The sequence below is a fragment of the Gadus morhua genome, chromosome 4 (genome assembly GCF_902167405.1).
Source record: "Gadus morhua chromosome 4, gadMor3.0, whole genome shotgun sequence".
NCBI classification, from domain to species: Eukaryota; Metazoa; Chordata; class Actinopteri; order Gadiformes; family Gadidae; genus Gadus; species Gadus morhua.
Window position 1 is genome coordinate 19,015,863 of NC_044051.1, and position 27,150 is coordinate 19,043,012.

The 27,150-nt window shown below is 42.7% G+C and overlaps 4 protein-coding genes across 10 annotated transcripts in view; 2 read left to right on the forward strand and 2 right to left on the reverse strand.

The window, feature by feature from the left end:
• Positions 1-3,892: 3,892 nt before the first annotated feature.
• Positions 3,893-5,923, reverse strand: foxd1 (forkhead box D1). Its single transcript, XM_030352973.1, has one exon. It carries the CDS (start codon positions 5,431-5,433, stop codon positions 4,354-4,356), a length of 1,080 nt encoding a protein of 359 aa, XP_030208833.1. The 5' UTR covers positions 5,434-5,923; the 3' UTR covers positions 3,893-4,353.
• A 7,097-nt stretch (positions 5,924-13,020) lies between these two features.
• btf3 (basic transcription factor 3) lies at positions 13,021-18,352 on the forward strand. Its single transcript, XM_030353982.1, has 6 exons — positions 13,021-13,121; positions 14,191-14,259; positions 14,901-15,014; positions 15,123-15,324; positions 16,749-16,805; positions 17,831-18,352. Exons 2-6 carry the CDS (start codon positions 14,191-14,193, stop codon positions 17,875-17,877), a joined length of 489 nt encoding a protein of 162 aa, XP_030209842.1. The 5' UTR covers positions 13,021-13,121; the 3' UTR covers positions 17,878-18,352.
• A 290-nt stretch (positions 18,353-18,642) lies between these two features.
• ankra2 (ankyrin repeat, family A (RFXANK-like), 2) lies at positions 18,643-23,463 on the reverse strand. Of its 2 annotated transcripts, XM_030353980.1 has the most exons (9): positions 23,330-23,463; positions 22,808-23,176; positions 22,443-22,601; positions 22,290-22,355; positions 21,829-21,926; positions 21,169-21,294; positions 20,957-21,023; positions 20,673-20,753; positions 18,643-20,338 (listed from the first exon to the last, which is right to left on the reverse strand). In XM_030353980.1, the coding sequence occupies exons 2-9, from the start codon at positions 23,064-23,066 to the stop codon at positions 20,268-20,270; spliced, it is 927 nt and encodes a 308-aa protein (XP_030209840.1). In that variant the 5' UTR covers positions 23,067-23,176; positions 23,330-23,463; the 3' UTR covers positions 18,643-20,267. The 2 variants fall into 2 exon arrangements, with proteins under 2 accessions (XP_030209840.1, XP_030209841.1); XM_030353981.1 differs by having other exon boundaries at positions 18,643-20,323; positions 22,808-23,441.
• A 2,669-nt stretch (positions 23,464-26,132) lies between these two features.
• The window catches only part of arhgef28a (Rho guanine nucleotide exchange factor (GEF) 28a), a 44,959-nt gene continuing 43,941 nt past the window's right edge, over positions 26,133-27,150 (forward strand). For 5 of the 6 annotated variants that reach the window (XM_030354217.1, XM_030354219.1, XM_030354221.1 and 2 more), the window contains exon 1: positions 26,133-26,647. The gene's annotated coding sequence lies outside the window, so the exon portion shown is untranslated. The remainder of the gene's footprint in view (positions 26,648-27,150) is intronic. The other variant, XM_030354218.1, reaches the window with a different exon arrangement.

Genomic DNA, 27,150 nt, shown 5'->3' on the forward strand with positions numbered 1-27,150 from the left:
AGTAGTAATAATAATATAATTAATCATAGTAGTAGTAGTGCAGTAGAAGTAGTAAAAGTAATAGTAATAGATATAGTATTAGTAAAAGTAGTAGTACCACTTGTAATAGTAGTATACTAGTGAGCTTAAGCACTTTATAATTCTTTGTTTTAAGTTGTATAATTGGCTACGATCACTTTATTTTATGGATTGTATTTTAACACAAGCTTAGCTTTAACAGGGAGATAGATAGATGGATGAATAGACAGACGGACAGGCAGAAAGACAGACAGTCAGTCAGTCAGACAGACAGACAGACAGACAGACAGACAGACAGACAGACAGACAGACAGACAGACAGACAGACAGACAGACAGACAGACCAGACAGACAGACAGACAGACAGACAGACAGACAGACAGACAGACAGACAGACAGACAGACAGAAAGACAGATATATAGCTACATAGATAGATAAGATAGATAGATAGATAGACAGACAGACAGACAGACAGACAGACAGACAGACAGACAGACAGACAGACAGACAGACAGACAGACAGACAGACAGACAGACAGACAGAAAGACAGACAGACAGACAGACAGACAGAAAGACAGAAAGACAGATATATAGCTACATAGATAGATAAGATAGATAGATAGATAGATAGATAGATAGATAGATAGATAGATAGACAGACAGACAGACAGACAGACAGACAGACAGACAGACAGACAGACAGACAGACAGACAGACAGACAGACAGACAGACAGACAGACAGACAGATGGATAGCTATATAGATAGACGGACAGACGGATAGATGGATATATTTTTATCGATTATTGATCGAACATTAATGCAGGCAAATGTGCAATAGTGGCCTTTATCTCAGCGATTATTTTCGTATCGATGCAATAATTTATTCAAGATCAATAGACTCTATGTTTCTTTCATCCGTTGAGTTAGATACGGCAGATTGAAACGTCAAGCAATTAGTTTCCCAACTTCAATACGCAAATCTTTTATAGCTTCAAATTTTTCTGTATTGTAATAATTTTCTACAATACAAATTACACTGTTCAATGTTGTAAAATCAATATAAACAAATCTGCTGATCTAAAAACACCCCAACAACAAAAACTACTTTTGCAATATTATTTATTAGTATAAACGTCATAAGACGGTTAACCCAGAGCCCTGCAGGCCCTTTTATTGGCTGAGTGTTTGGTTTAACCTCGCTCCTCGTGACCTGTGACCCGTCGGATCAACCTCAAACTGCAGAGCTTCGGTCATGCTCAAGAACCCTAATGCCCGCATGATCCATGACATTTCATCAAAAGCCTTTCATAACTGTTGGAGAACCTGGTAGGCCTTTACATTCTGCTGCCTCATAAACACAGCTCGTTCAGTGGACGGCTTTCACAAGTCCGCTTTAAGTAGCCGAGGAAAGCTATTGGCTGTAATTCGAGGCTATATCTGACCTTAGAAATCCGTCGTCTTATTTTATAGATAACATGCTATATGTATATTATTTTCTTACGTGTGTTACATTAATTCCTTCAATAGGCCTATTATAATAAAAATAATATTATATATTATATATTATATTATATATATAGCCTATACATATTATTCTATTACATGATATTATATAATTATTAGATTATATATTATATATATTATGACTTTTGTTGTTCTTTGTATTGTTATTATTTCTTCTATCATTAATAATACTAATATTTGTAATAGTAGTGTGAATATTATCCTTGGTACGGTATATTTGATTTATAACTGTAGAATTAGAAATATCATATTAATGTGTAATGTCAGCATTAGACCATATATTAGAATATTTAAACCAATTTCAATTTGTTTTCTTAGCCATAGGCCTACCCGTTTAAACGACTATTGTGTCTTGTATGGTAGCTTGCCAAGCGCATATTACGCACGCTATAAAAACATAAAACGAGAGATACTGATCAATACATAGACCTATGATGGTCAGGTACACGAGATGAGGAATACACGGTTAAAGGCTCAGTGCTGATCCCTTCGTGTGTGCAAACAATCATCCCAGTAAGTAATTGCTGCTAATTGGCGTTAAGCTAAATAGGGCGTCGGCCTGCAGTCCTTAATAATAATATTAATAATGATAATTGTCCCATGGACCTTTTTATTCAAATAGGTTTTTATCTTCCATAAATCATTCCAAACTAGACAGCGATACATTACGCGTCTTATGACGACAGTGTTTCCTCTATTTCCAACTCTATTTGTATGTTCTCTGCATTTGTAAACGTATAGGCCCGCTTTGACCTCATTCTTCCGCTCTCGCTCACACAATCTCTGTCCCCATACGCACCATGGAGACGATACGCACGCACACCCTGTCTCCATGTGTGTGTCTCTCTCTCTCTCTCTCTCTCTCTCTCTCTCTCTCTCTCTCTCTCTCTCTCTCTCTCTCTCTCTCTCTCTCTCTCTCTCTCTCTCTCTCTCTCTCTCTCTCTCTCTCTCTCTCTCTCTCTCTCTCCAACCCCCCCCCACCCCTCTCGTGTGTTGCGTGTTACATCATCACGCCATCGCTGTCCTCCCGTGGCCCAGTGAACCGGCTCTGCGCCGCGGGGATTGAGTCTACTACGCACGCTCCCCTTTGAACCAGCGGGGTCTGTGCAGACGGCGGGAGGGACACATCCCTTGTCACGGAAGCCTGGCCTGTAGGCCTCTGGGTGGGACGGCCATCACACCACCGGGTTACTGTTCCCACAATAGAGGCTCTTTATAGCGGGGCCGTGGGCCGGGTATTGGATATCAGCTAATTGGTTTTATTGTTTGGGTCTGTGATCTTTATGTTAGGTCTTGGTAGATATATTAACGTTATTATTCTTGGTTCTAATAGCTTAAGAGAATGGTGGCTGGGAGTCGCTCTAGGCTAATTAACGGTATATTTTTTATGTTTGGCCCTCATCCTTTGAGATAACCCTGCTGCTTGTACAGGAGCAAGGCCCTTCTGAATGGCGCAGTGAAGCATATTTGGTGTGCGTGGGGTTGTTTTTTATTTCAAATCGTGAAGGGTAATGAACGTTTGAAAGATACCAGTAGGGAGCCGTCTTGTCTCATTTAAGAAAAGTTGTAGGCCTCAGTGCTAAAAAAACCCTCGCACACGACCCACCTTGCAGCGGTCAACACATGATCGTGTGCTTGCAGGTGCACAAGCTATTTTCGTCGAAGAGCAAATGAGCCACTTTTAAAACATTATAGGTCTATATTATAGTTTGAACAGGTCGACATTTTAAATGAGGCCTACCTAATTGGATACACATGAACCTACTCTTGTTCTCTCTCTCTTTCGCTCTCTCTCGCTCTCTCTCTCTCACACACACACACACACACACACACACACACACACACACACACACACACACACACACACACACACACACACACACACACACACACACACACACAAAGACAGACACTAACACACACACACACACACACACACACACACACACACACACACACACACACACACACACACACACACACACACACACACACACACACACACACACACACACACACAAATACACACGCAAACTTGTATTAGGCCTACTTCCATTACTTCTTTAATATTGTGTATTATCGAATAACTTTGTTTTACTTTACTTTGTTTGTTTTGATATTATAACTATATTCGGAATAGCTTATAAATAATCACATTTCTAATCACACAACCTAGCTTAAATTTATTCTGATCTTTAGACAATAATCTTTTCATTTAAAACATTTAGATAAACTAGCTATTTCTCCCGGTTAATAAGCTTGTTTCCAAACTGAGATTTTTGAAAAACGATATTTATTCTTATTGAAAAACAAATAGTGTAAAAATATCACACTTCAATTCCACAATACTCTTCAAAGAATGTACAATATTTTATTACTGAAATAAACATACACTGCATATAAATGTAAGACGTTTTTTCTCTGTGTCCCCCGTTTACAAAGTACAAATCAAACGAATAAAAAAACCCTTTGATTTGTGAAACTAAAAAAACAATGTGTTTGACACAAATACATCTGCTTTTTTTTCTCCAAACATGATGATCGATCACCTGATTAATAAGTGGTTGTCCTGAGACGCCTAGGCGGAGACTGAGACCAATCATTCGCTATGGGAACAACGTCAGAACCCAACGAGTCTGAACATAAATAGATCTCTTTTATACAGCATGAATATAGGCACGACTAGTGTTTTTATGTCCGTCATTCAGCTGCGTTTTATCAAATCAAACATACAAAAATAATCCTACCTTCAGAGGCTTTTGGGTTTTTGTTTTTGTTTTTCTTGAGAAAAAAAAAGAATTATGAAATTAACAGCCATGATTAGCCCCGTTCACTATTCTGCTGGGAAAGTTCTCCACCACCGTGTGCAGAACGGTTCCGGGATGGACGCCCGCGGGCAGGCCGCTCGACCGAGGGGTCAGCGAGGATGGCAGCACCGGCACCCCAGAAGTCCGCGAGGCACATGAGTTGGTTGGACCCGGGGAACCCCCGATGAGGCTCTCTATGGAGAAGGGCGTCCGCTGCACCTGGGAGCCGGCCTTCTGCACGGGGGACCCGGTGGTGTGCAGACCCGGGCTCAGACCCGGGCTCAGCTGGGGGTAAAACCTAGTCCTCCCCAGGTCAGTTGTGGCAGGCATCAGGGACGGAGCGGGGATAATGGTTCCCGTGTGCGAGTGTCTGGATTGTCGCTGCTGCTGCTGCTGCTGCTGCTGCTGCTGCTGCTGCTGCTGCTGCTGCTGCTGCTGCTGAAATGCGAAAAGCGCAGAGTGCGTGTGGTAGGACTGCAGCTGGACCCCATACCCGTAGGGTCCATAGCCGTACGCGGCGGCGTTGGCCATAAAGCCCCCGTGCTCCCGCAGCAGGTCCTGTGCCTGCTGCCGCTTGAAGCGTTTCCTGCGTCTCAGAAAGCTGCCGTTGTCAAACATATCAGCCGACTCTGGATCCAGGGTCCAGTAGTTCCCCTTCCCGGGATTCCCTGGCTCCCGGGGTATCTTCACGAAACAGTCGTTCAGGGACAAGTTGTGTCGAATGGAGTTCTGCCAGGCGGGGAACTTTTCCCGATAGTACGGGAATCGACCGCTGATGAAATCGCAGATCTCGCTGAGCGTGAGGCGCTTCTTGGGGCTCTGCAGGATGGCCATGGTGATTAAGGCGATGTAGGAGTAAGGTGGCTTCACGAGCGTGTTCTTACTCACTGGCTTGTAGGAGTCCCGGGAAGAGGAGCTGTCCGTGCAAGGCGGGGACCCGGACAGGATGAGGCCGTCCTGCAGGTCCGAGCCCTCGTCCACGTAGGAGCGCGTGTCCCCATCCTCCCCCTCACCCACCACGTCGATATCCGTCTCCTCCGACAGGAGGGAAGCATCCGACATCTCGGAGCTCAGAGTCATGGCTCCCGCGCGTTGGGATGTGGTCCAGGGCAAACGGCGAGGATCGAGAGAGGTGCGGACTCACAGCCGGTCCTCCTGCTTCAGGTCCTGGGAGGGGGGGCTGCGCGTCGAGCGGGGGTCGCCGGCGGTAAGAGACGTCTCCTTTCTCCTCACCACTTCCATATGTGTTGTTCGCCCAGCTCAAGAGAGATCCAAGGGTCTGGGATGAATGGGGTGGTCTGAAAAGGGCCACATCTGAATCGTAGAAAGGGCGGATCTCTTGTGGGGCTTTATACCGACCCTCTGATCACATGGTCGGTGAGCGTCATCAGGGATGTGGAGGAAAAAAAGGGAGACAACGAGGAAAAATATAACTTACAGAAAGGGGGAAATTAAACGCGAGTGGTTTCCGAAGTTTGGTGAGGCTTTTGTGGTCAATAATGGTATAATTCGTTTGATTTTGGCCGATGCATTTCATTTTTTCAGTTAATAATGAATCGTTTTATTCTAAGGCTAATAGGCCCCTAGCCTGTAGCCTAACTACTACCTAAATAAATTCGGAATTATATCAAACCATTGTTATGATCTGTCTTTTTAGAGACATCCCGTTCACACATGGGTTTGGGTAACCTCCGGATGATCCAGCCGTCCTCACGGGGAACAGGGAACTGTAACTGTTAATCATTCCCGGGTCCCGCAGAGCATGCCGCCTCGCGGGCCTCACTCCCTCACTGTAGCACCATGCAGGCATGGTAAACGAAAGGTGGGGTTCAACTGACACCTCCTCCATTACTAGTGGTAGTTATTGAATATGCATGCGTTACTAAAGCCTAGGGTTCCAAAATTTGACAAAATAAATAAATTCACTTTTTTATTTCATCATATGAAATAGGCCTAATATAGGCCTACATCTTGGTTATAAATAACGTTATATAACGTAAAATTGGTTCATTGGCTAATTCATCCACTGGTAAAGGTAGAAGACATTGGTCCAATATGTGGTCCTGTTGGTTGATTAAACCGTTCATTCAAATCAACACTTTGATGACTCTTGTTAATGCTATATAGATTATTGACCTACTAGACCAACCCTCCCAATATCACTTGAATTATAGTCCGTATAAGATATTATTGATGGCTCGTTTTATGGCTACGAAGAAAATAAGACCAGTTTGTTCAAAATTAAATAATAGGCTTACGTATCCATTGAAACCAAGGAATCTCAGCAACAATGAGCTGTTCTTGATGGTATAGGCCCTCTGGCACGAACTTGAAGCATTTGTTTTTGGCATATTGGCATATTTCTTCAGAAAATAACTAACGTACAAACTGTAGGCCTATAATTAGCCTATAGCAATGACATAGCTTAAATGCGGCACGTATAGGACCCCATAAGCCCCATAATTTCGGCCTGTGAGCCCATATGAACAAGGCTGTAGGCCTACATGTATCGGAGCAGAGGTCTACACTCACACACCGCAGGGTTTGGCTACTCCTGGTGAATCAGGTTATAAGGTGACCTTTATGAAACCTCATCAGCACCATCTAGCGGTACATTTGTGCCATAATGAAATAACTTTGGGTAGGCCTACATGATGGGAGCTGATGTCTGAAGGCCTTCTGGCCTACTTTACATGGGCTGCTTATTAAAGGCGATAAATGTTTCTCCTTTACTGTGAAAGGAGAAACATTCTCCTTTACTTTACAAAGTGTGTTTACATCTAGCAATATCAGTGGTTTAAAGATTGAATGTGAGGATTGAATATGTATCTTTCAAATACACATATTTAGAACGTGTTTAGGCCTAGGCCTACGCTCAAGTAGGCCTAAATGTCGAATAATCTGCTATATTATTTGCTTATGTCAAATAAGCGCTGCTATTGGCTAACCGTTACTTGGATTGTTTGCCTGTTAGAGTATTTTTTTTTATAATATTATTAGTAACGTAACAAATGCAATCAGAATACAGCGGAAGAATTTGATATCGGATGCTGTCCTTTGATCATGAAAGAACACCCGATTGTTACTTAATAATAAGCCTACGTTTATTAAATCCTATCTTTGTCATGCTTGAATCCACCAAATAATGACCTTTTAAACAGACATCTTAACGGGTTATGAGCAGTAGGGTTAGTAGTTAGGTAGGCCTTTATGAGGGGTGCGTTTACTCAGAACAGATTTAAGTTTTTGTTATGGAATATTTAATCACGTCCATCGCTAAATAAACAATAGGCCTATAATATAAGAATTGAAAATAAACATGTTGTGGCCCAAGTGGCTATGGCATATCACAATCCAGAGCATTGTTTAAGTCCTACACCTTCCACTCCTCCACGTGCCACAGAGCCAGTCCTGAGTTGTCGCCAGGAGATAAGGAGAGGAGGAGATGAGATGATGAGGAGGATCGTGGGCTGGAACGCACAGCGATCCTCACATGCGTGCTAAACCACCACAAAGTGCTCCTAATTCCCCTCTGCGATCGGAGGAGTGTCGTGCCCACACGGAGTATCGGGGAACCACTTAGCTGCTGTAGGCCTACCCAGCTGCTCCCTGGTTCCATCTCTGACTGAGAGCATTTAACATCAACTATATGAGGCCTATATCGTGTTGAACGGAACCCACTAGGCCCTCACAGAGTCACAGACTATTCGATCATGGAAGAATAATGCTAATTATTTCAGTGAATGTATTGATCAGCTATTTGTATTCTGTGAGTTCTTCTCAACGCCTGCATAGTGAGATGTGGTGGAATTGAATTATGAACAGTTCGGTCGGGTTTATCCTTCGATCGAATTTTAGTATTTTTGTCACTTTTAAAACAATTTCAGCCGTCATTCATTTCATTAGGCCTATTGGTTCCGTTTTCCTTATATAGGCCTATTCTATCTTTAATATCGATAGCAAAACTTAGGCTGTTTGTCATAATAAAAGGTCGTAGACCGCTTTTAAATCCAATCTCTAGAAAATATGTTGTGGGCATAGCAAGGCTAATTTCAATTGCGCAAAAATATCGACCGACGGAATGACAAACAATAAATACATTCGTCAATGAATTATTGCGTGAGTAAATGTATAGCACAATTACTGTTCCCAGTATTTAAGTAGGATATTATACACTAATAAGAAGGACGGAGAACGATGTTTGAACGAAAACATGATACGGCCTTGAAATGACAAAGAAAGATCGACCGTCCATCGACCTTTCCCAGCTTTTAAGTTCATATCGCAGTAATTTATGTTTCTGTAGTCATGAAATAAGAGCTGGTTTATCTTCAGCTATAGGTCGACCGCCTCGTCCTTTCCTGGGGCTGATGCTGCGGTGGATCCATCCCCGCTGGTCGCACTTGGCAACCACATTGAGACCCCCCCCCCCCCCCCCCCCCCCCAAGATTGACTCCGGGGAGGTTCTCAATGATTTCAAAGTGTATGACACAATATATCAAACTCTTGAAACTGTTGATTCATATGGCTCATAGGGTAACCCCCTACTCAATTTAGCAGGAAAACCAAATCCAACTTTTACTTATTCATGTGCCCACTCACTCCATCCCAAAGAAATACTCTTTCAAGAATTGCAAATCTCCAAATGCATTTCTGGGAACTGGAAAAGCCCCTAGGAGGTATTTGCACAACTTTGGATGCAGATTCCCAATTGTGACTAATTACCTTCTGCCCTCTTCCCAAGTATGTAGCATCAAGGTTTCCAAGTTCTTTTTTCAAAACTCATGTGGTAGCACACATGTCGTCCCAGCTAACACAGCCAATATGTATGATTAATTATTTTCTATTCACCTATTTATTTAGCTTAGGGGAGGCATTCATCCAAATTACCTGAGATACAGGTCATTAAGGAACAGGTAAAGGGTTTGGCATCTTGCTCAAGGATGGCTACAGGTATACACTGAGGACCTTGAGACCTGTGTTTACAATTACATGTGAATTTTATGTGAAAAACATTGGGTCATTTTTTTGTGTGATGGTTTAGGTAATTCAATGTCCAATGGTAGCTTGATGCCATGCTGCTGGCGGCCCTTTTTCTCTCCATTGGGTTGGACGTTACTGCAGCAAAGATAGCGTTACACACACCACCTAGGTACGTTTAGATTTAGCAGATGATTTTCTCAAAAGCGACTTACAATAAGTACATTGGTCAAAAGAAAGAAACAACTATATACCTCTGTCGGGACAGTAAGGATGTTCATAGAACTAAGTGCAAAGCACTTACAATTGCTAGGTTAAGCCATTACCCGTATACAACAAATAAAGCAAGGATATATTCTACACGACACTAAGTATTATTTTTAGGTGTCAGAACGTACATCATACAATAAGTGCATACATTAAGCTCCAAGACAAACAAACATACAATAAGTGTGGAAGAGGGGTGTTTTTAGGAGAGTAAGGGAGTAGTAGAGGTGGTGGGGGGTAAGGGGAGAGGCTACTCAGAGTCCAGGTGAACTCTGAACACGTGAATCTTGAGTCGCTTGCCGGAGTTGGCGAGCGACTCTGCAGTCCTGACATCGGCGGAGAGCACATTCCGACATCGCGGTGCCAAAACAGAGACGGGTTGTGACATTGTTGTCCGACCTTTGCTGGCTTGGTACCTGCCACACTCCACCTAGGTGGTTTTTCTGGGCTCCTCCAACTAAAGGACGCAGGGCGGTGAATTTGAATCCGGTTCAGTGTAATGTTTGCTGGAATGAACATGCCAATTGAGCTCCACTGCCATGCAGGAGGCTCTGCTGCCATTAGTGTGCGTGGAGATTGCTGGTTTAACCTGAGCACTGATTACTCAATGTTCCAGCCCCAGCCTTCAATCAGACTCGGCCGGGTGAGGCTGCTTAAACCAGCCATCATCCAAACACATTCCCACAGTTACCTTGTGGTGTTTTCCTCCTGGTATGTTTGGCATGACACCCCCTCTTGAGCCCAGCAGTGTTTATAACATTTATTGTCAGAAATATTCCCTTCTACACTACTAACGATAGCCTCAACATAAAGCTACGATTTTTTAAGAGCTATTATTTGATGCTTTGTTGCTAGAAATGGCCCAAAACGCCCTTCAGCCAATAGTGAGTGAAATACGCATTTATTTAAGTTGTTGTAGTTTCATAAACTTGCTCTCCCGACTCTTTTCTGCTCCCAATTTACAACTCTCAAATCGTATAACCTTTAATGCTCTATAATCTGTTGCTTGGGAGCAGCACTCTGTCGATGTACAGTGATGAAGGTCTGTGGGGGGGGGGGAACCATGAAAAGTATACAAGTATAAGTCTTGTTGTGCGGTTGGTACAGCGAGAATGGCTATAATCAATTGAAAGAACTATAATATTCCAAGAACATGTTTGTTCACATTTGTAGTTCTGGGAGTTTTTAATCCGTTTAATACCAAACTTCTACCAATAGGGGAGCTCCACTGGCACTGCAGGTCTCCGTCAAATACCCCCACCACCATTCAAGCCCTCATTACCACACAGTGAGCACTTTAAAGGCCGGCCTAAATAATTTCAGGGGATTACAATATTGTATCTATGCTTCAATGCTCCTTGTGTAATGAAGTTGACATGGGTCCTCTATGGTCAATCCTCCCTCCCAAACCCTTAAGAGAGCAATCATCCGCCGACCCGAACGGCTGCAGTCATTCAACTTAGCGGTTGGAGCGGTCATCATCCCACGGGGTCACTGGTTTGATTCCCCGCTGCACGGCAGTGGGGCGTCACGCAGCTAGCCAGCAGAACCATGACCCCATTGCATCTTAGTCACTTCTGAAGATAGGTCGAGGTCTGGGGGGCCCGTCCTGGTGGTAAGGGCCTCCTCTGCACCAGGGATCGCCTGAATCTCCATATCAGAGATTCATAATCACGGGGAAGACTGCTGGCTTGACAGTTGTGCAGAAGACAGTCTTTGTCACCCTCCACAAGGAGGCTAAGCCTCAAAAGGTCATCGCCAAAGAAGCTGTCTGTTCACAGAGGGCTGTATCCAAGCGTATTCATAGAACGTTGACTTGTGGGAGAAAGTGTGTAGAAAAATGTGCACAAGCAACAGGAATAACTGCTGCCCTGAGAGGATGGTCAAGCAAAGGCCATTCAAAAATATATGGGGGCTTCACAAGTGGAGTGAGGCAGGAGTCAGTGCATCAAGAGCCACCATGCACAGATGCGCAGGACATGGACTACTACAACTGCCACATTCCTTGTGTGAAGCCACTCCTGAACCAGAGAAAATGTCAAAAGCGTCTTACCTAGGCCAAGAGAACTGGTCTGTCACTCAGAGTTCTGTCGCTCTTTTCATTCGGAAATCAAGGTCCCAGAGTCTGGAGATAGAATGGAGAGGCACAGAATCCAAGTTGCGTGAAGATTCTTCAGTCAGTGATGATTTGGGGAGACATGTCATCTTCTGGTGTTGGTCCACGGTGTTTAATCAAGTCCAAAGTCAACACAGCTGTCTACCAGGACATTTTAGAGCACTTCATGCTTCCTTCTGCTCACAGGCTTCATGGAGATGCTGATTTAATTTTAAAGCAGGACTTGACAACTGCCCACACTGCCAGAAGTACCAACACCTGGTTTAAGGACCATAGGATACTGTGCTTGATTGGCAGAAAACTCGCCTGATTTGAACCCCATAGAAAATGTATGGGGCATTGTCAAGAGGAAGATGAGAGACACAAGACCCAACAATGCAGACGAGCTGAAGGCCGCTATCGAAGCAAGCATGGGCTTCCATAACACCCACAGAGCCAAATGCTGATTGACTCATGCTAAAGGAGCCCCAAACAAGTACTTTACGTCTAGCCTATACGAGAACATACTTCTCAGATGGTCAACATTTCCGTATCAAAAATATATTCTTTACTGGTCCTATAAATTATTCAAATGTTCAGAGACACTTAATTTAAGGTTTTCATGAGCTGTAAACTATGATCATCAAGAATATTACAAATAAAGGCTTGACATATTTCACTTTTGGTGGAATGAATCAATGTAATACACAAGTTTCACTTTTTAAATTGAATTATTAAAATTAATTAACTTTATTGAGATTATAGATGCTATACGACTTTAAGAACAGGATCTTGCTTTTGCAGCAAAGCTCTAGGGTTCATCCTGGTTGCAATTTGGAGATAAGTATTTTAGCATGCAGTTCAGACGGTTCTTCACAATGATAGCAACAGTAGAGGGTACATATTTACTTAATGAAATCAGTGGCAATCAGGGACTCAAACACACATCCATTATGTTCACATGCATTCTGTATCTTAATAAAACAAAGGCCTACTGTTCAATGTGTTAGACTCTCTACCACACACACACACACACACACACACACACACACGCACACGCACACGCACACACACACACACACACACACACACACACACACACACACGCACACACACACACACACACACACACACACACACACACACACACACACACACACACACACACACACACACACAGTGCACTGGCGGACAATAAGATCATTTATGCAGGCTTTTGGTGAATAGGAATGTGCTTATAAATTGTGGTCAATTGGTTTTTCAGATGTACATTTTGAAACACATTAATTTCAGAAACACATTGACAGACTTTAATAGAATCGCTTTTTTTTTTTTCTTGGGCAACTTCTTCTACTTACGTCACTTCCGCCATCCTCTCCCACTTCCATCTTGCTCCCCGCGTGTGCCTGGTACTAATATACCACAGGTTAGTGAAGCGCTTATTTCTACCTATTTGCATCCCTGTTTCTTATTCAAATTTAACGGTACCCGTTGAATCGAAAAGCCCAATTTCTCTGTGTAATTCTGAAGAAAATGAAACCCTGCGTGTGGTGAACTATCTGTTAAAAATAATGTGACTCTCGGGCCCGACGATCTGCTGCCAAAGAGGCTAAAGTTAGCGTTAGTTTATGTTCACAATGCTGTGTATATGGGAATCATCTTACTTAACGCGTTGTGAGGATCTACTAATAACTGAGGTAACCTCCCATGACTTCATTCACTTGAACCCTTGATGGCTTTGAATCGCAAGCCAGGGCTGCTAAAGTATGACGGCCGGGGCAGGAGGCTACATTGTGTCCCCCACGTTTCCTCTATTGTTTTGACGTTACAGTCTCAAAGTAGGCAAACGGATCAAGTTACCCTCAGCCTCCACTGGTCGTTGGCCGCCACACCCACACTATCGCCGATTGCATGTGTATGTATGTGTGTGTGAGTTTATGGGTGTTGCCTTGATGGCTATCTATGTTTGCTGAGCATGCAGCACGCCGTATTGTGTGTGTGTGTGCGGGTCCGATCACTGAGCATTGTGCGCAATACTTACCGACCGCCTCTGTTAGATCTGAAATCCCAACCTCACGGGTCACTGGTAGACCAGTTCAATGCCTTTGATCATACACATGCCATCCGTAAATGTTGTTTGTTATAAATGTTGCTAGGGGTTTGTGCTTTAGTTGGCACATCAGGGCATGGCACACTTGACAGCAGAGGAGTGTGTATGTCATGTGTAGGCCTAACCACCCCGTGGGGAGCCTTGTTCCCCGGCGTCCGATCTGGTGGCCTGTTCCTCTTGCGTTCTTGAAAAACTTCCCTTTTTAAAAAGTAGAGTAGAAGGCGCTTCATATGTTCTGTTGTAACCTTGCAATATTGCATGTTCTTATGCGCAGAATTGCGAGTATGGCTAATCCAAGTGTATACAGACACTTGGATCACCGTGACTCTTGTGAGAAGCTCCAGTGACGCATGCGTAATGTGGCTCAACTGTCTTGCTTTTCCAGATGAAAGACACGATCATGAATCCAGAAAAACTCGCCAAACTTCAGGCACAGGTTCGCATCGGCGGAAAGGTACGTGTTGGATGAACGTGAGGTGCTGCATGCATTGGAAAACACTACATATGATGGATCAATTGCCATTGTGTAATTTTGTTTTATGTTTTTGTCCAAATAGAAAGAAAAATCCTAATATCATTTTGAAATCTTACATGAAGGCTGAAGAACGTGGACAATCTTTTGTAGTGGCCCCTTTACTGGCCTTTGTGACATCCCAGTTCAGCTCGTGGGTCACTTGACATTAGGTCAGGCTATGCTTGACAAAGGAAAATTTGCTATTGTAGAGCTGTCCGTCTATAGACTCAGCCATTCTGCACTCATTTTAAACAATTGTAAATACTCATGTGTAATACCAGGAGGTGAGCTCCAATGATGGCTCCATAGATTCCCATCACTATCATACATGCATATGATCTACATGAAAGACGATCATAATATTGCATCAATTGCACTCCTAGCCCTCCCTGGAAGGAGGCCCTCACTGTCCCAACCAATGATTCGTCCTTTCTCATTCAGGGTGTTATTCCAGCGTGTTTCCTTGCAACTATAGCATAACCGGCTTTCATTTTGAAATGTCAGGCTATGTTTGACAAAGGAAAACGGACCGTCTGCTTGTTTCGTTCTCACCGACTTTTGTAACCTTCCCGCTCTAACAGGGCAGTGCTCGCAGGAAGAAGAAGGTTGTGCACAGGACAGCGACCGCCGACGACAAGAAGCTGCAGTTCTCCTTAAAGAAGCTCGGCGTCAACAATATCTCCGGTATCGAAGAGGTGGGCAGGTTTCCCCTTCAGCCCTCGACTCGTTTTGGTCACTCGCCAGAAGCGATGTAAATGTCGTGTTTTGGAAAATAACGAGATGACGTTCTTGTTGTGTTGCAGGTTAACATGTTCACAAACCAGGGAACAGTGATCCACTTCAACAACCCCAAAGTCCAGGCATCCCTGGCGGCCAACACCTTCACCATCACCGGCCACGCGGAGAACAAGCAGCTGACAGAGATGCTGCCCAGCATCTTGAACCAGCTGGGCGCAGACAGCCTGACCAGCCTACGGAGACTAGCCGAGGCCCTCCCCAAACAAGGTCAGTGCAGGAAACATGAAGGACTTGGGATGCATTGTTGTAGCCCCGGAGCCCTAGCGCATGGTGCTGCGTTGACTGGGACTGGGAAGGGCTAAGTGCTTTTACAAGGGCCCCCAGTGGATGTTTTGGCTTCAAAGTGTGGATCCATGAAGTGGTGGTGTTGAGTTTTTCAGTGATGGCAGTAGCATTGAATTAACAGATGAATGAGGCATGGATTAAAGTTCTCCGTCGCTACGACGGATTTCCGTCATTTGGAGTTCACAGAGGCCACTTCACATCTCCGATAACGTCGGGACAAATTTACAAAGAGGCATCATAATATGCGATAAACTAATCGCATATTAAGGATCTAAATAAGTACTTTCTTGCATAAAAAAATATTAAAACTTAAGAAAGTGATGTATTAACAGCACTGAAGCGAGAATTAAAACAGCTTTTAGCAGCTTTACCGCTACCGCGAAATGCATTCTGGGAAACTTGCATACTGTATACTGCGGTGCAGTCGGTCTGCTGTATACTGCATACTGAATCCCACATTCAGTATGCAGTATACAGTACATACCGCGCAGTATGTAGTCGGCAGTACGGTAGTATGCCGTTTCGAACATGGACATAATACACGCGTGTATTATGTCGTCATACGTCAACGCCGGTAAAATTGTCAAATTATATAGTGAGTATTTAAAAGGTCTACCGTTAAAATTGACTGAAAACACAAGCATTTTAATGTACATCCCGATTATATATTAAATATATATTAAATATATTATATACAAATGTATATATATACACACCATTTTCGCGCCACATCTTACGTCTCTTTGTTGTGTTAGTGTTGAGTGTCGGAGCGAAAGTTAAGCTAGTATGAACTCCCTTATAATGATTGACGGCTCTGATGTATCGGATATTGATAAAACACAAAAAAATAAATGGAGATGGGCATGGCTGACGGAAACGGGGAACGATGGCAAGCCTTTTTTAGAGAGTAAAATATGAGACAAGCTTTGCAAAAAAAAAATCTTAGTCTAATTGAAAAGACAACAAAAAAATTGCAATAGATGCAAAAGAACAGCTGTTTAAAATCCTCCTCCTGTAAAACAGTATTGGTCGAGCATTTAAACGTGATGGCTGCATTTGGTGCTGACGTCTTATACATTTGTATTTCTTAAGCAGGTGTCAAGTAACCTAACCTGGAACATGTTTCACACACTGCACGTGACTTGGCTGTAGCGCGAATAGAATTTCAGTCAGAAGATTTTTTTTCACTTTAATCCCTGATGAGGTGTAAGCCGCTCCCTGCGTTTTAATTAGTTAAGTTTGTGTATGATTTTGTGTGTGTGTGTGCGTCTGAGGTCTTCAGCAGCAGAAAGTAAATGAAATCGCTGGTCAAGATATTTTCTAACGGTTCTTTGATGTTCTTACAGCTTCAGATGGAAACGCACCAATCGCAGAAGTAGAGGAGGAAGACGATGACGTTCCAGGTCAGTTCTAAATTTACGACTGTCATTTTCATTCAAAATGTCATCTCAAAAGCATTCTTAAAAGCAGGTTTTTTTTTTATCGATTTAAGAATTATTATATAAAGAACTTGAGAATAATTCTAAAGTTTGATGTTTTCCAAACAATATTATATATTATAATATGGTGTGCAGATTTTAGGGCTCACTTTGTTCCTGCATATTTTGCAGTAGATGTTTTAAATTCATCTTGAATTATACGATTCATTTCAAGTTTGGCTTACACCTTTGACTGTTTACAATGGGCCCGCATCTTGCAATGTATTGTTCTTGCGGACAAATTGCTGCAGGTTTGATTTCTTTTGATTTGCGCAGTGCGTGGATAAGGGAATTCATCAACGGGGCGATTACTCCGGGCTTCAGGGTTAATGTCTGAAACCGTCTCCAGTGTTTGGATTTTCCCAAACCAAGTTTGCTTTTCTTTGTAGAGAAAACAGGCCAGACGCATGAGGTTGCTATCATAATTATCCCAACCTTTCCAAGTACTCATTTTTCCTGAAACCAAAGTTTGCGCAAATGTTACAAATGACTCCACACATGACAATTTTTTTCATAAGGAAACGTTTGAAGCCGGCGACGCATGTGAACTGCAATCGCTTTTATGGTGTAATTGGAGTCAAATTCCTTTTGTTCCTGCTGTGAATTTTTGTGTTTTTGAGGCGATTGGAATTGTTTCCATGTTAACCCTCAGTCTCACCCCCCAAGCATCTAAGTGGGATGGTAGATTGCTAATATTTCATTGAGCAATTTAGGCCAATCTCTGGTATCCCCGTGTGAACATTTGTACAGCTGTCTGCAGTAGTCCTCAGACCGGGGGTACAGCGGCCCTGGGTGGGGGTTGGATTACAGCCCGTATTACATTTCACATCAACATGTTTCTGAAAGATGTTCAGGGACCTGTAACATAATCTGGGCCTATTTTAGGTGAGAGTAGTGCAGGTCTTCTTTCCACTTGGGCCTAAATTGAACCAATTGACTCTTTCTTTCAGATCTGGTTGAGAACTTTGACGAAGCTTCAAAGGATGAGGCGAACTAGAGGCAACGCGGCTCGCCGGAGTGCTGAGACTTGACAGGAACATGTTGGGGAACAAGACTTTTATATATTTGCATAAGTGTAAAGTAACTTGTAAAAACTGTACTGTGGCACATTTTTCACCGTATTTTTTTTCGTTTCAGTCTCCATTTTGGGGGGCCTTCATATCAATTTTCCATTCAGTCCCAAGTCCAACTAATGCTTTGTCATTACCAAGTGGTATATTCTTTGGTCGACATTTCTCCATTTGAGAGATCATGCAGCCAAACAAGCTCTGATGTAGCTCTCTGTATTATTCGTTTGTCATGGACGTTCTATAGGTCGATTTTCTTGAATGGTTTCTCCCCAACATCTGATGTTAGTGCATGCTACACCTCTTCACATGAGTGAGGTGAACAGTACATCTACCTTATCATTTCCAGTATGTGCTTCAGTGATATTCCCAAATCTGACGACCAATAAACTTATTTGCAAGTCATATTATTGCCTGTCTTGACATTTGTTTTATTCTAACCCATACTTTAATACAAGTACAACACAAACCAAGCACCATCTCATTGGAAGGTGAGTAGAATTAATTTGGATGTCTCTTAAATTCATTCAAGTAGAGGTAACCATAATGTCCAGTAGTATATGGTACAGTGAAAGACAACTTTCTGTTAAATCTATGCTTCTTTAATAACCTAATGGTTATTGTTGGCTGTATAACCAGGACCCAGCCCTCTAATGATCAGTGTCTGCTGCTTAGTCCAGGAAGCAGAAGGCTGCTCTATTGCAGAGCTTTACTTGAGAAGCTCGTTTATTTTGTTTTTAATGTCACTTTTTAACAAGCATTCACATCCTCCATTTTTAAAATAAGTTATTGCACCTCTGCATTGTACAAATCTGTAAAGCTATAACTTTAAAATTGTAAATAAAAAACTTTATTTTTAGCAGTGGGATAGACCAATATTGAGGTCTGAATGGCGCTAGAGGGGTCACTAGTAGGCTAGGTTGACATGACCTTTAACGAAAAACATCCATATGTTTTCATAATGTACCAAAGTGCAAACGCTATTAAAAGTGATACTACAAAAAGACCCCCCTCTGTGAGGCTATCAATACTGAAGGTACACCAGTGTTCAACAACTATATTATAGGTTAAAGCAATGCCAACAGTTTTAAATACACATTTTTCATTTTCTGTAAAATGAAAGCACCGAAAGGTATACTGATGGCATGTATAGCAAAAAAAACATCAACATACAAACAAATGAACACCGAAATGAATCAGTCTTAATTTCCACATTTACCAAAACACATGCATGCAGCTACACTGGATTGCAAATTGGGATGGATTTAATAAATCACTCCTTTCAAGCACAGTATGAAATCACAGCAATCGTTGATATAAAATCCTATGACAAGGAGGCAATGTTGAATTGAATGCCTGCAAATTGATTGATTCTGATTTTTCAGAACGGTTGTGGGGGCCCTTTTATAAACGCAAGGGCGTCCATTTTACCCCCAGGTATAAGGTTGATAAGTCAAGTTATTTCAAAATTGATCCCCTTCATAAGTGGTCTATTGTTTAATACCTGGTGGATTCTCGGTGCGAGATATCCTCAATTTCCATTAAAAATTAATAGTAACAACTTTAGTATACCTCTGGTGGTAAAACAGGGGCCTTGCACAGGTTATCAGTACTCAAAAAGACATGCTACATGTATGAAGAAATCCGGTTAAACTCCCCTGGTCTTAATGTGCTACTTTATCCTCCAGTTTAAATAAGAAAACATGTGCGAACAACTTCCATGCCAATTGATTTAGCTAATATGTAGGTTCCAGAGGTTGGCCCTGTGTCTCTCAACTATCAAAACTCATAATGTGGTTTGGTTGAAAAGGCCAGGCATTGTGCTCTTCAGAACCATGCAGGTATAGTCATTTCTTCTCGCCGTTTAGACATGTTTTATTAGCCATCCTCCTACCCTATTTAAAACCGTCTCTGCTCTATTCACACGGTGAACAATAAATAGAGGATCAAATTAAAGTATAAAGTACTGCCCATGTTCTGAAAGTTAGGTACCGAATGCCCTTATTTAAATCAGTGAATAGAGCAGAGCTGTTACAGGAGGTATCATCAACTCCACATACCTATTCACAAGAGATTCAATGCAGGGGGAATCCTGGGTAATGGCAATTAATGAAATATTATGGCCCTTCTAGTATTGACTTTGAACCGGTGGTTTCAAAGTTTGTTGTGGGAGTGAGGAATGGCGTTTCCCATTGTTTGACACAGTGATAAACATTGTATCCTTCAATGTTTGACTTCTTCAGCATCGCCCAGGTCTGGTCCTTTATGTCTAGCTGACAGACATGTATGACTAGCTGTAACTTCAGAGCTTCGTCCAGAGTCACTCTCTGATCGCCACCAGTAGCTTCAGTAAATGGGCTTCCATCACCTGTTGAACTGATGGAGAAAGATCTGTCAAGGGCAAGGGAATTTAGTGTCTTGTTTTCAGTTTGTCAGTAACATGTTAGCCCCATGTATCACAGCTGCTAACATCTATTGAGGCCCTGCTTTTGCTATTGCCTGATCAGCCCTTGGAAGAGACAGGTTGAACAGCACACACACCAACAGCACATTTCTCTGCGGTGCCTTTAATGTGGACTGCCTTTGTAAAGCTACAACATTGATATCATGTTATTCAGAAAATGACATTTGCATTTTCTTATTGTTCTAACATACATTACGTCCTACAGAAATATAGGGTTATACACAACATGTATATAGATGTATATATTTGTACTTTACGTACCATTCCTATGGCCCATAGCCACGGCCATATCCATGGCATTGAATCCTGAATCAGACTCCATGGTGGGGTCCGAGCCACTTTCTGGAACACAGAGTCCCAGTACATAACTAGACATTCACATTATACTGCATATATGGACCTTTATCACAAAGCATTCAATCAGATATCAATAGTGAACTGATTATGAGACATCCCTCACGAAGGGAGATGCTTACAAATCAGTGCCGTTGGGCGATATCTTGCATCATAGTCTACTGTTGGTACAATGAACAGCGTCAGCTCACCCAGTAGGATCTCCACACAGCGGACGTGGTTCCCGTGAACTGCGTAGAGCAGAGGGGCACCACCGTTCTGAATAAAAGAGGCAGAGTTACTACAGATCAATTGTGGAACACCACCACATACCTTTAACACCAAGGCGAATGCTACGTCTCTGACTAAAAAGTGGTGTTTGTCTTCTATTTGCTGAGTGAACTGCAGACGAATGGAGCCTTACCCAATCGTATTCGTTGACGTCCACCCCACAGTCGATGAGCATTTTCACGATGTCCGTGTAGCCCTTGCTGCAGGCCAGAGACAGTGCGCTTTCACGCCCTTTAGCCAAGAGGTTGGGGTCCGCACCCTAAGAGGAACAGGTGGGCTCTTGTGAGTGAGATAGCATGGTCAAAATTTCATACACTCACTGAACTCATTCATGTTAGTGACTGCATTCAGATTTTAAGTTGAATAGTATTGTAGGTACAATTTAAGAGCTGTTATTTTAGAGGAATTTGTTAGGAATGGCCTGAGCCATCGGTTAGCCATTTGAATGATGTGCACTCTGAGAATATCTGTTTTTAGCAGACTGCGCCTGCTTCTGTATGGATTTGGATTTTAGCCCCTGATTGATTCCGGGATCCATCTTGCATGTCAATCACAGATGTGTGAAATGCAAAACTTCCCACTGGTGGAGAAACTTAAGAGACGGAGGCAGCTGAGAGGGAAGGGATGATTTTGAGGTTGTTTAATTTCAAATTCTTCCTTTCTTCAGTTTTTTTCTGCTCACTCTCTTTACCACATCAGAATCTTGCTTTCCTACAGCAGCTTTAAGCGGAATTGTACTGACAAGGAACGGTAGATGAATCCTGCGCTGTGATTAAAATGATTCATCCCTTACGTTTTGGAGCAGGAATTCAACAACAGCTATTTGTCCGTGTGCAGCGGCCCACATAAGGGGCGTGAAGCCTTCTTCATCCTGTAGGTTTATCACAGTCTCTGGGATCCACACAAGTCACAGAAGGAAAAAGAAATCAGGGTTACCATCGCAACACGTCTTCATATAGGAGGCAACCTGACCTTATAGTGCAAAATAATGATCAGCTTATTACATCACTTGATTTGGGTACTACTTACATTTATGCAATATATATTTTACTCTACAGGGACATTAACCTAAAACCGTGTATTCCAGGAAACCTCTACACTATGTCGTTAAACTTTAAATCCTCACTCTAGATTAAAAGTAATTTATATCAGGATAATGAGAAATGTTAAATTCCCATGGTTACTTGAGTTTGTTAAGGCTGATTCCATTAGCAACGAGAAGGTGTGTGAATAACTTATACAATAGCTGCTTACCTTGTTCGATTCTGCTCGCTAGAAACACCATTTCTCCTTGTGCAGCCAGTTGATGGATCGATAATGCTGGAAGACAAAGATAAAGTGTTGTCCGAGCTGAAGCTGGACTTATCATTACAAAGTAAATCTAACACATGCCCTCTGTATACTTACAGTGCACCAGTAGAGGGGTAGAAGACACCTCGTTGCCACGATGCTTGTTGGTGAGTGTGGTGGACTGCTTGATGGGGGAGAAGTGCTTGGTGGTGGACGGGGTGTAAACATGGCGCACGTGTATCCCAGGTGATGGGGAGGTCTGGATGTTACACTCCGCTGGAACAGACAGGGGAAAAAGGGGGAAATTTCAGCCAACATAGTAATTATCCAATTCATTAATCCCTTAAAATCTTGCTTTTGCACGGCCCCGTTCTCTACGTAATTACTCACACTCACACAAAGTGGATAGAGCGAAACAAGTGAAAGCATATTGCTTGTGAGGTTGTAAACTGCAACAGAATGCTCGCCTGGTCGGTTTTTACCTTTGAACAAAACAGAAGCAACCTCCAGATCAGAGTTGACCTGGTCCTGTATGTTCTTGCTGTCCTCCTCGTTGAGGGACTTGACGAACCTCGAGCAGACGTTCATGTCAAAGCGGTTGGGGAGGATGAACTTGATCCCCATGGCAACGTTCTGGGTACCAGCCTCCTCTGACATCGCGCCCACCGTCTGCTCGGTCTTGATGGTCATGTCTGGCATCACGCAGATCCCCTCCATTTCTTCAGAGACCAGGGCGTCCATGAGGAGTTCACGATCGGTTCAGACTACTGTCTGATGGTCGATACCCTTCCTTTGTTCTTGTGTTGGGATAAGGCAGTGCAGCGTAGTGTTGTGTCGCCAATGTGTGGTCGCTGTGTACATGGTATACGTCAAACTCAGTGAGCTAGTTTGGCTATTGTGTTAGCTATGTCTTGTATGGCTTTAGAATAAAGCAATACAACTAACAGCTGGTTACAACAGTATATTCATTACAGTGAGACTACAAACAATGAAAAAACAAATACCTCAGGAAGCATATTATCTCAAGTATATGTGTGAAGCAGTCGCTATGGAATCCTTTCGCCTTGTTATTATTTTGCGCATGCGCAGGAGAACCGCGACAATGCAGGCTGCACGCCACACTCGACCTGCTCATTCGTCCCGTGCCGTGCTAATGCAAGCGATTATTTCTTTATAGGTCCATGCGATTAGGACATGATGTTGGCTGCCGTGGTGTTTTTAATATTGCAACAACCAAAAAAAGGGGAAATATTAGAATGCAGTTTCTTTGTTTACGTCATACTTGTTTCGATCTATGATGGATTTCATTCATTTGTGTGCAGGTTTGAAATGTGAAACCGATTAAGGGTTTTTGGGGAATATTTGGAATAATTGATTTATTTCCGAATTATTTCTTTGAGTTTATTTTTTTGTGGAACAAGCATATAAAAAACCTATATTAGGAAAGACATTTTATTTATTTATTTACCCAACCAGCTTGCTAGGCTATTGGCTATTGATTATTCCCATTATGTATGGCCTACGTATACTATACATTTGTTTGATTGTTTTAACTTTAACTGCCTTGACTAAGTGACATCTGGATGCAAAACCTGTGAAAGTATGTTTATAGGCTTTTCAGGATAAGAAATACTTCCGCAAACATAGCAGTTATCCAATTCATTAATCCCAAGATCTTGTGTTTGTATAGCCTGGTTCTCTACATAATCACACACACACACACACACACACACACACACACACACACACACACACACACACACACACACACACACACACACACACACACACACACACACGCACACACGCACACACACACACACACACACACACACACACACACACACGCACACAGACAAACACACAAACACACATATGCACACACGCACTAACACACACATTTTTCATATTTATCTTTCTTCTTTGCCTACATTGAATACTCAGAGACATGCTGGAACACTGCAGAGAATGCAACAATATTCTATTAAGGTAAACTAAAGTATTGCACAAGTCACATCCCTTAATCTTGTGCTTACAGATCTGGTTCTGTGCCTGGCTAAGTATGCTTGAGGGTTTAATTGAAGCTCAAGCTCAAGCTGATTGTTCAGCTCCCATTATTTTTGAGGATCTGTTAAATTACCACAACAAATATTTCTGTCTACTTAAGAACAAAAAAACAAATTTAACGAATATTTGATTGTATGTTTTGTAACAGTCGCTCACTGACCAATAGGCGAGTTCTCTTCACAGCATTCATGGGAACACCTAACATTTCTGTTTTTTGACAATACTGGTTTGGGGAGATGTGTTATCCCACACAACACAAGCGGCGTAAGTGCTATTGAGTCTGTTTGTTTGTGTTTCAAGTCTCTAATGAGGAGGTCAAGGGTCGTGGCCCGTCTCTGCCACATTGACGACACTCTAGGGGGTCTGCAGAATAATGAACTTCCAGGTCAGTTGCATTGAGGCCTTGTTTCCTTGTAAACATCACACGCAACCCCAGGCCCGTCACGCTGGCTCGGTAACATGCAGGGCTCAGCTGCATGCTCCACTCCAAGCGGTTTTACCCAGACTGTGTTCGCCATCTGTAGGCTGTTTTTATTAGATTAAATTTGACTTGATTAGATTCCTTTCCTACGGTCAGGGTTTCAGTTGAATACTTTAATCAGGGAGAAAATAGGTTTGAATAACATGTGTGAACGATGTTTTATTTAGGTATGCATTATAATATATCTTTAATATGCATAATTTTGTTCTTTTGTCTGAGATACTCTCTACATAGCCTTTATTATTTACTAGCTCACAAATGGGAGAGGTTTACTAAAATGACATACACTTTTATTGAACTGTTCTTATTTTGTAAACTTTTTTAAACAATAAGTTGCAAAAGGGTATTATACTATCTAATATAGGCCCATCTGAGGAACAAATTAGTTTTAACTAAAGGATGGCAGTATTATTATGTAGGCTATTAATGGATATTAATAGATATACTTAACTTAACTTAACTTCCTATAGATGGCGGTAGAGACCAGGGTGATTGTGTGATTTCGGGTCTCCTTGCTTTAAGGACTTGAAGGTTGTTAGGCTATAATTAACCAACCACTTTGGGAAGTAGATGGCAGTTAGAATATGGGTTAAACCAAAATTTAAAATATAGTTAACAATATTCTTTGTTTATCGACGTAGGCGACAAATCACGCTTCCCTACTCATGTGTTTGTATTGTAGGCTTACGTGTGTGCGTGTGTGTGTGCGTGTGCGTGTGCGTGTGCGTGTGGCCACAGGTGTGATAGATTTAGTTCTGTTTGTGACTTTTATTGCACAAACTTTAGATTTTTGTGTGTGTCCATTGTCATTGTATTCATGTACTGTATGTCCTTTATTTTCCTTGTGCACATATCATGATTACGATATTTAACATCACCTAGTCGGTCCCGCGGCCAATTGTTTGGCAGCGTCGGCAATCTTCCCTTTGGTGCTGCTTCTAGGCTGAGAAAGGATCCTTGTAGCGCTATCCCGGTCTATCAAAACACAATTTCCGGTCTCTTAATTCCTATGAGTTGTACGCGAGTAAAAGGTCCCCTGAGCGACAGGAATAACAACATGAACATCAGCACAATAAAAACGAAAAGCTGTATGCAAATGAAGTTTGGACGCAAAACGTGAAAAAAAACCACAGCAATATCTCCAACATTTTTTGGAAACCAATATAACTTTATTGAAAGTCCCGCCTCCTGTCTCTCATCTCACCGCAATGCTCTTAACTCCACTAACTGAATGACCCGCCCTGTCTCTGTCCAGTAACGCTCATCCGGAGCATCCCGTCCCGGCGCTCCGTCGTTTGCTCTGAACGCCTGGGAGCAACGAGGCTACTACGGTCTGGGCATGAGAGGGGGCTGGACCAGAAGAAGAGAATAATAGGCAATGGAAAAGAACCGGTGGCTACACAACTGTAGCTTTGACTCTACCTGAGGAGAAACCACATACTTTCTACGTTAGATAGGAAAAAAACAACTAAACGGAAACAGATGGGAAACACCAGTGAGCCAGCAGCCGAAGTTTAGCGGACTATTCGGCCACCGAAAAGGCACCCCACTACCGACTACAGACGGGACGGGGGGACAGTGATCCAGTTGGTGATATTACCGACCAGAGAAGGAGGGACAGTGATCTGTTGGAGTTGATCGACCAGATACGGGACGGGTGGACAGTGGTCTTGTGGAGGTGATATTACCGACCAGAGACGGGACGGAGGGACTGTGGTGGTGGTGATATTGCCGACCAGAGACGGGACGGATTTAGGACGCCAACAGGTAAATGGTAAGCAAACACGTTGCCAACCTCCTTTTTTTTTAGTAAAAGGTGGTCGCATGGTCGCAGAACAGGGCAACTATGCCAACATTGACTAGGATTTTTTGGACTACGGTGTAGGTGAAGTGAGTAAATTGACTGATAATGCCTTACTAGATGTTGGAACATTCAACGTGTGTGTGTGTGTGTGTGTGTGTGTGTGTGTGTGTGTGTGTGTGTGTGTGTGCGTGTGTGTGTGTGTGTGTGCGCGCGCGCGTGCGTGCGTGCGCGTATAACTGTGTGCGTGCGTGTGTGTGGAAAAATATTAGGCCTGTAATCATGTAACAAAACTTTGTACTAGCAATTCAAATACTGTGGTCGGTTACTAATTAAAATATATAGGATACCTGAGGGCAGTAATGGATGCTCGTGTTGTTGGTCCCAACGCATTGTAAAGCTGAGTAGAGCAGTGCTATCCTCTGTACTGGGGAGGGACCTCTCCTCAGTATTGTGACTTTAATTTGAACTGATCG

Bases quoted from the DNA above. Each gene is read 5' to 3' on its own strand.
- ankra2 (XM_030353980.1), bottom strand. From the start codon at position 23,066: ATGGACGCCCTGGTCTCTGAAGAAATGGAGGGGATCTGCGTGATGCCA. The intron at 22,602-22,807 runs GTAAAAACCGAC...TGTCTGTTCCAG, and splicing joins TGCTTCTGTTTTGTTCAAAG to CGGAGTGTAACATCCAGACC. The intron at 21,295-21,828 runs GTAAGGGATGAA...TGTTCCTCTTAG, and splicing joins TTGAATTCCTGCTCCAAAAC to GGTGCGGACCCCAACCTCTT.
- foxd1 (XM_030352973.1), bottom strand. From the start codon at position 5,433: ATGACTCTGAGCTCCGAGATGTCGGATGCTTCCCTCCTGTCGGAGGAG.
- btf3 (XM_030353982.1), top strand. From the start codon at position 14,191: ATGAAAGACACGATCATGAATCCAGAAAAACTCGCCAAACTTCAGGCA. The intron at 15,325-16,748 runs GTCAGTGCAGGA...ATGTTCTTACAG, and splicing joins CGAGGCCCTCCCCAAACAAG to CTTCAGATGGAAACGCACCA. The intron at 16,806-17,830 runs GTCAGTTCTAAA...TCTTTCTTTCAG, and splicing joins GGAAGACGATGACGTTCCAG to ATCTGGTTGAGAACTTTGAC.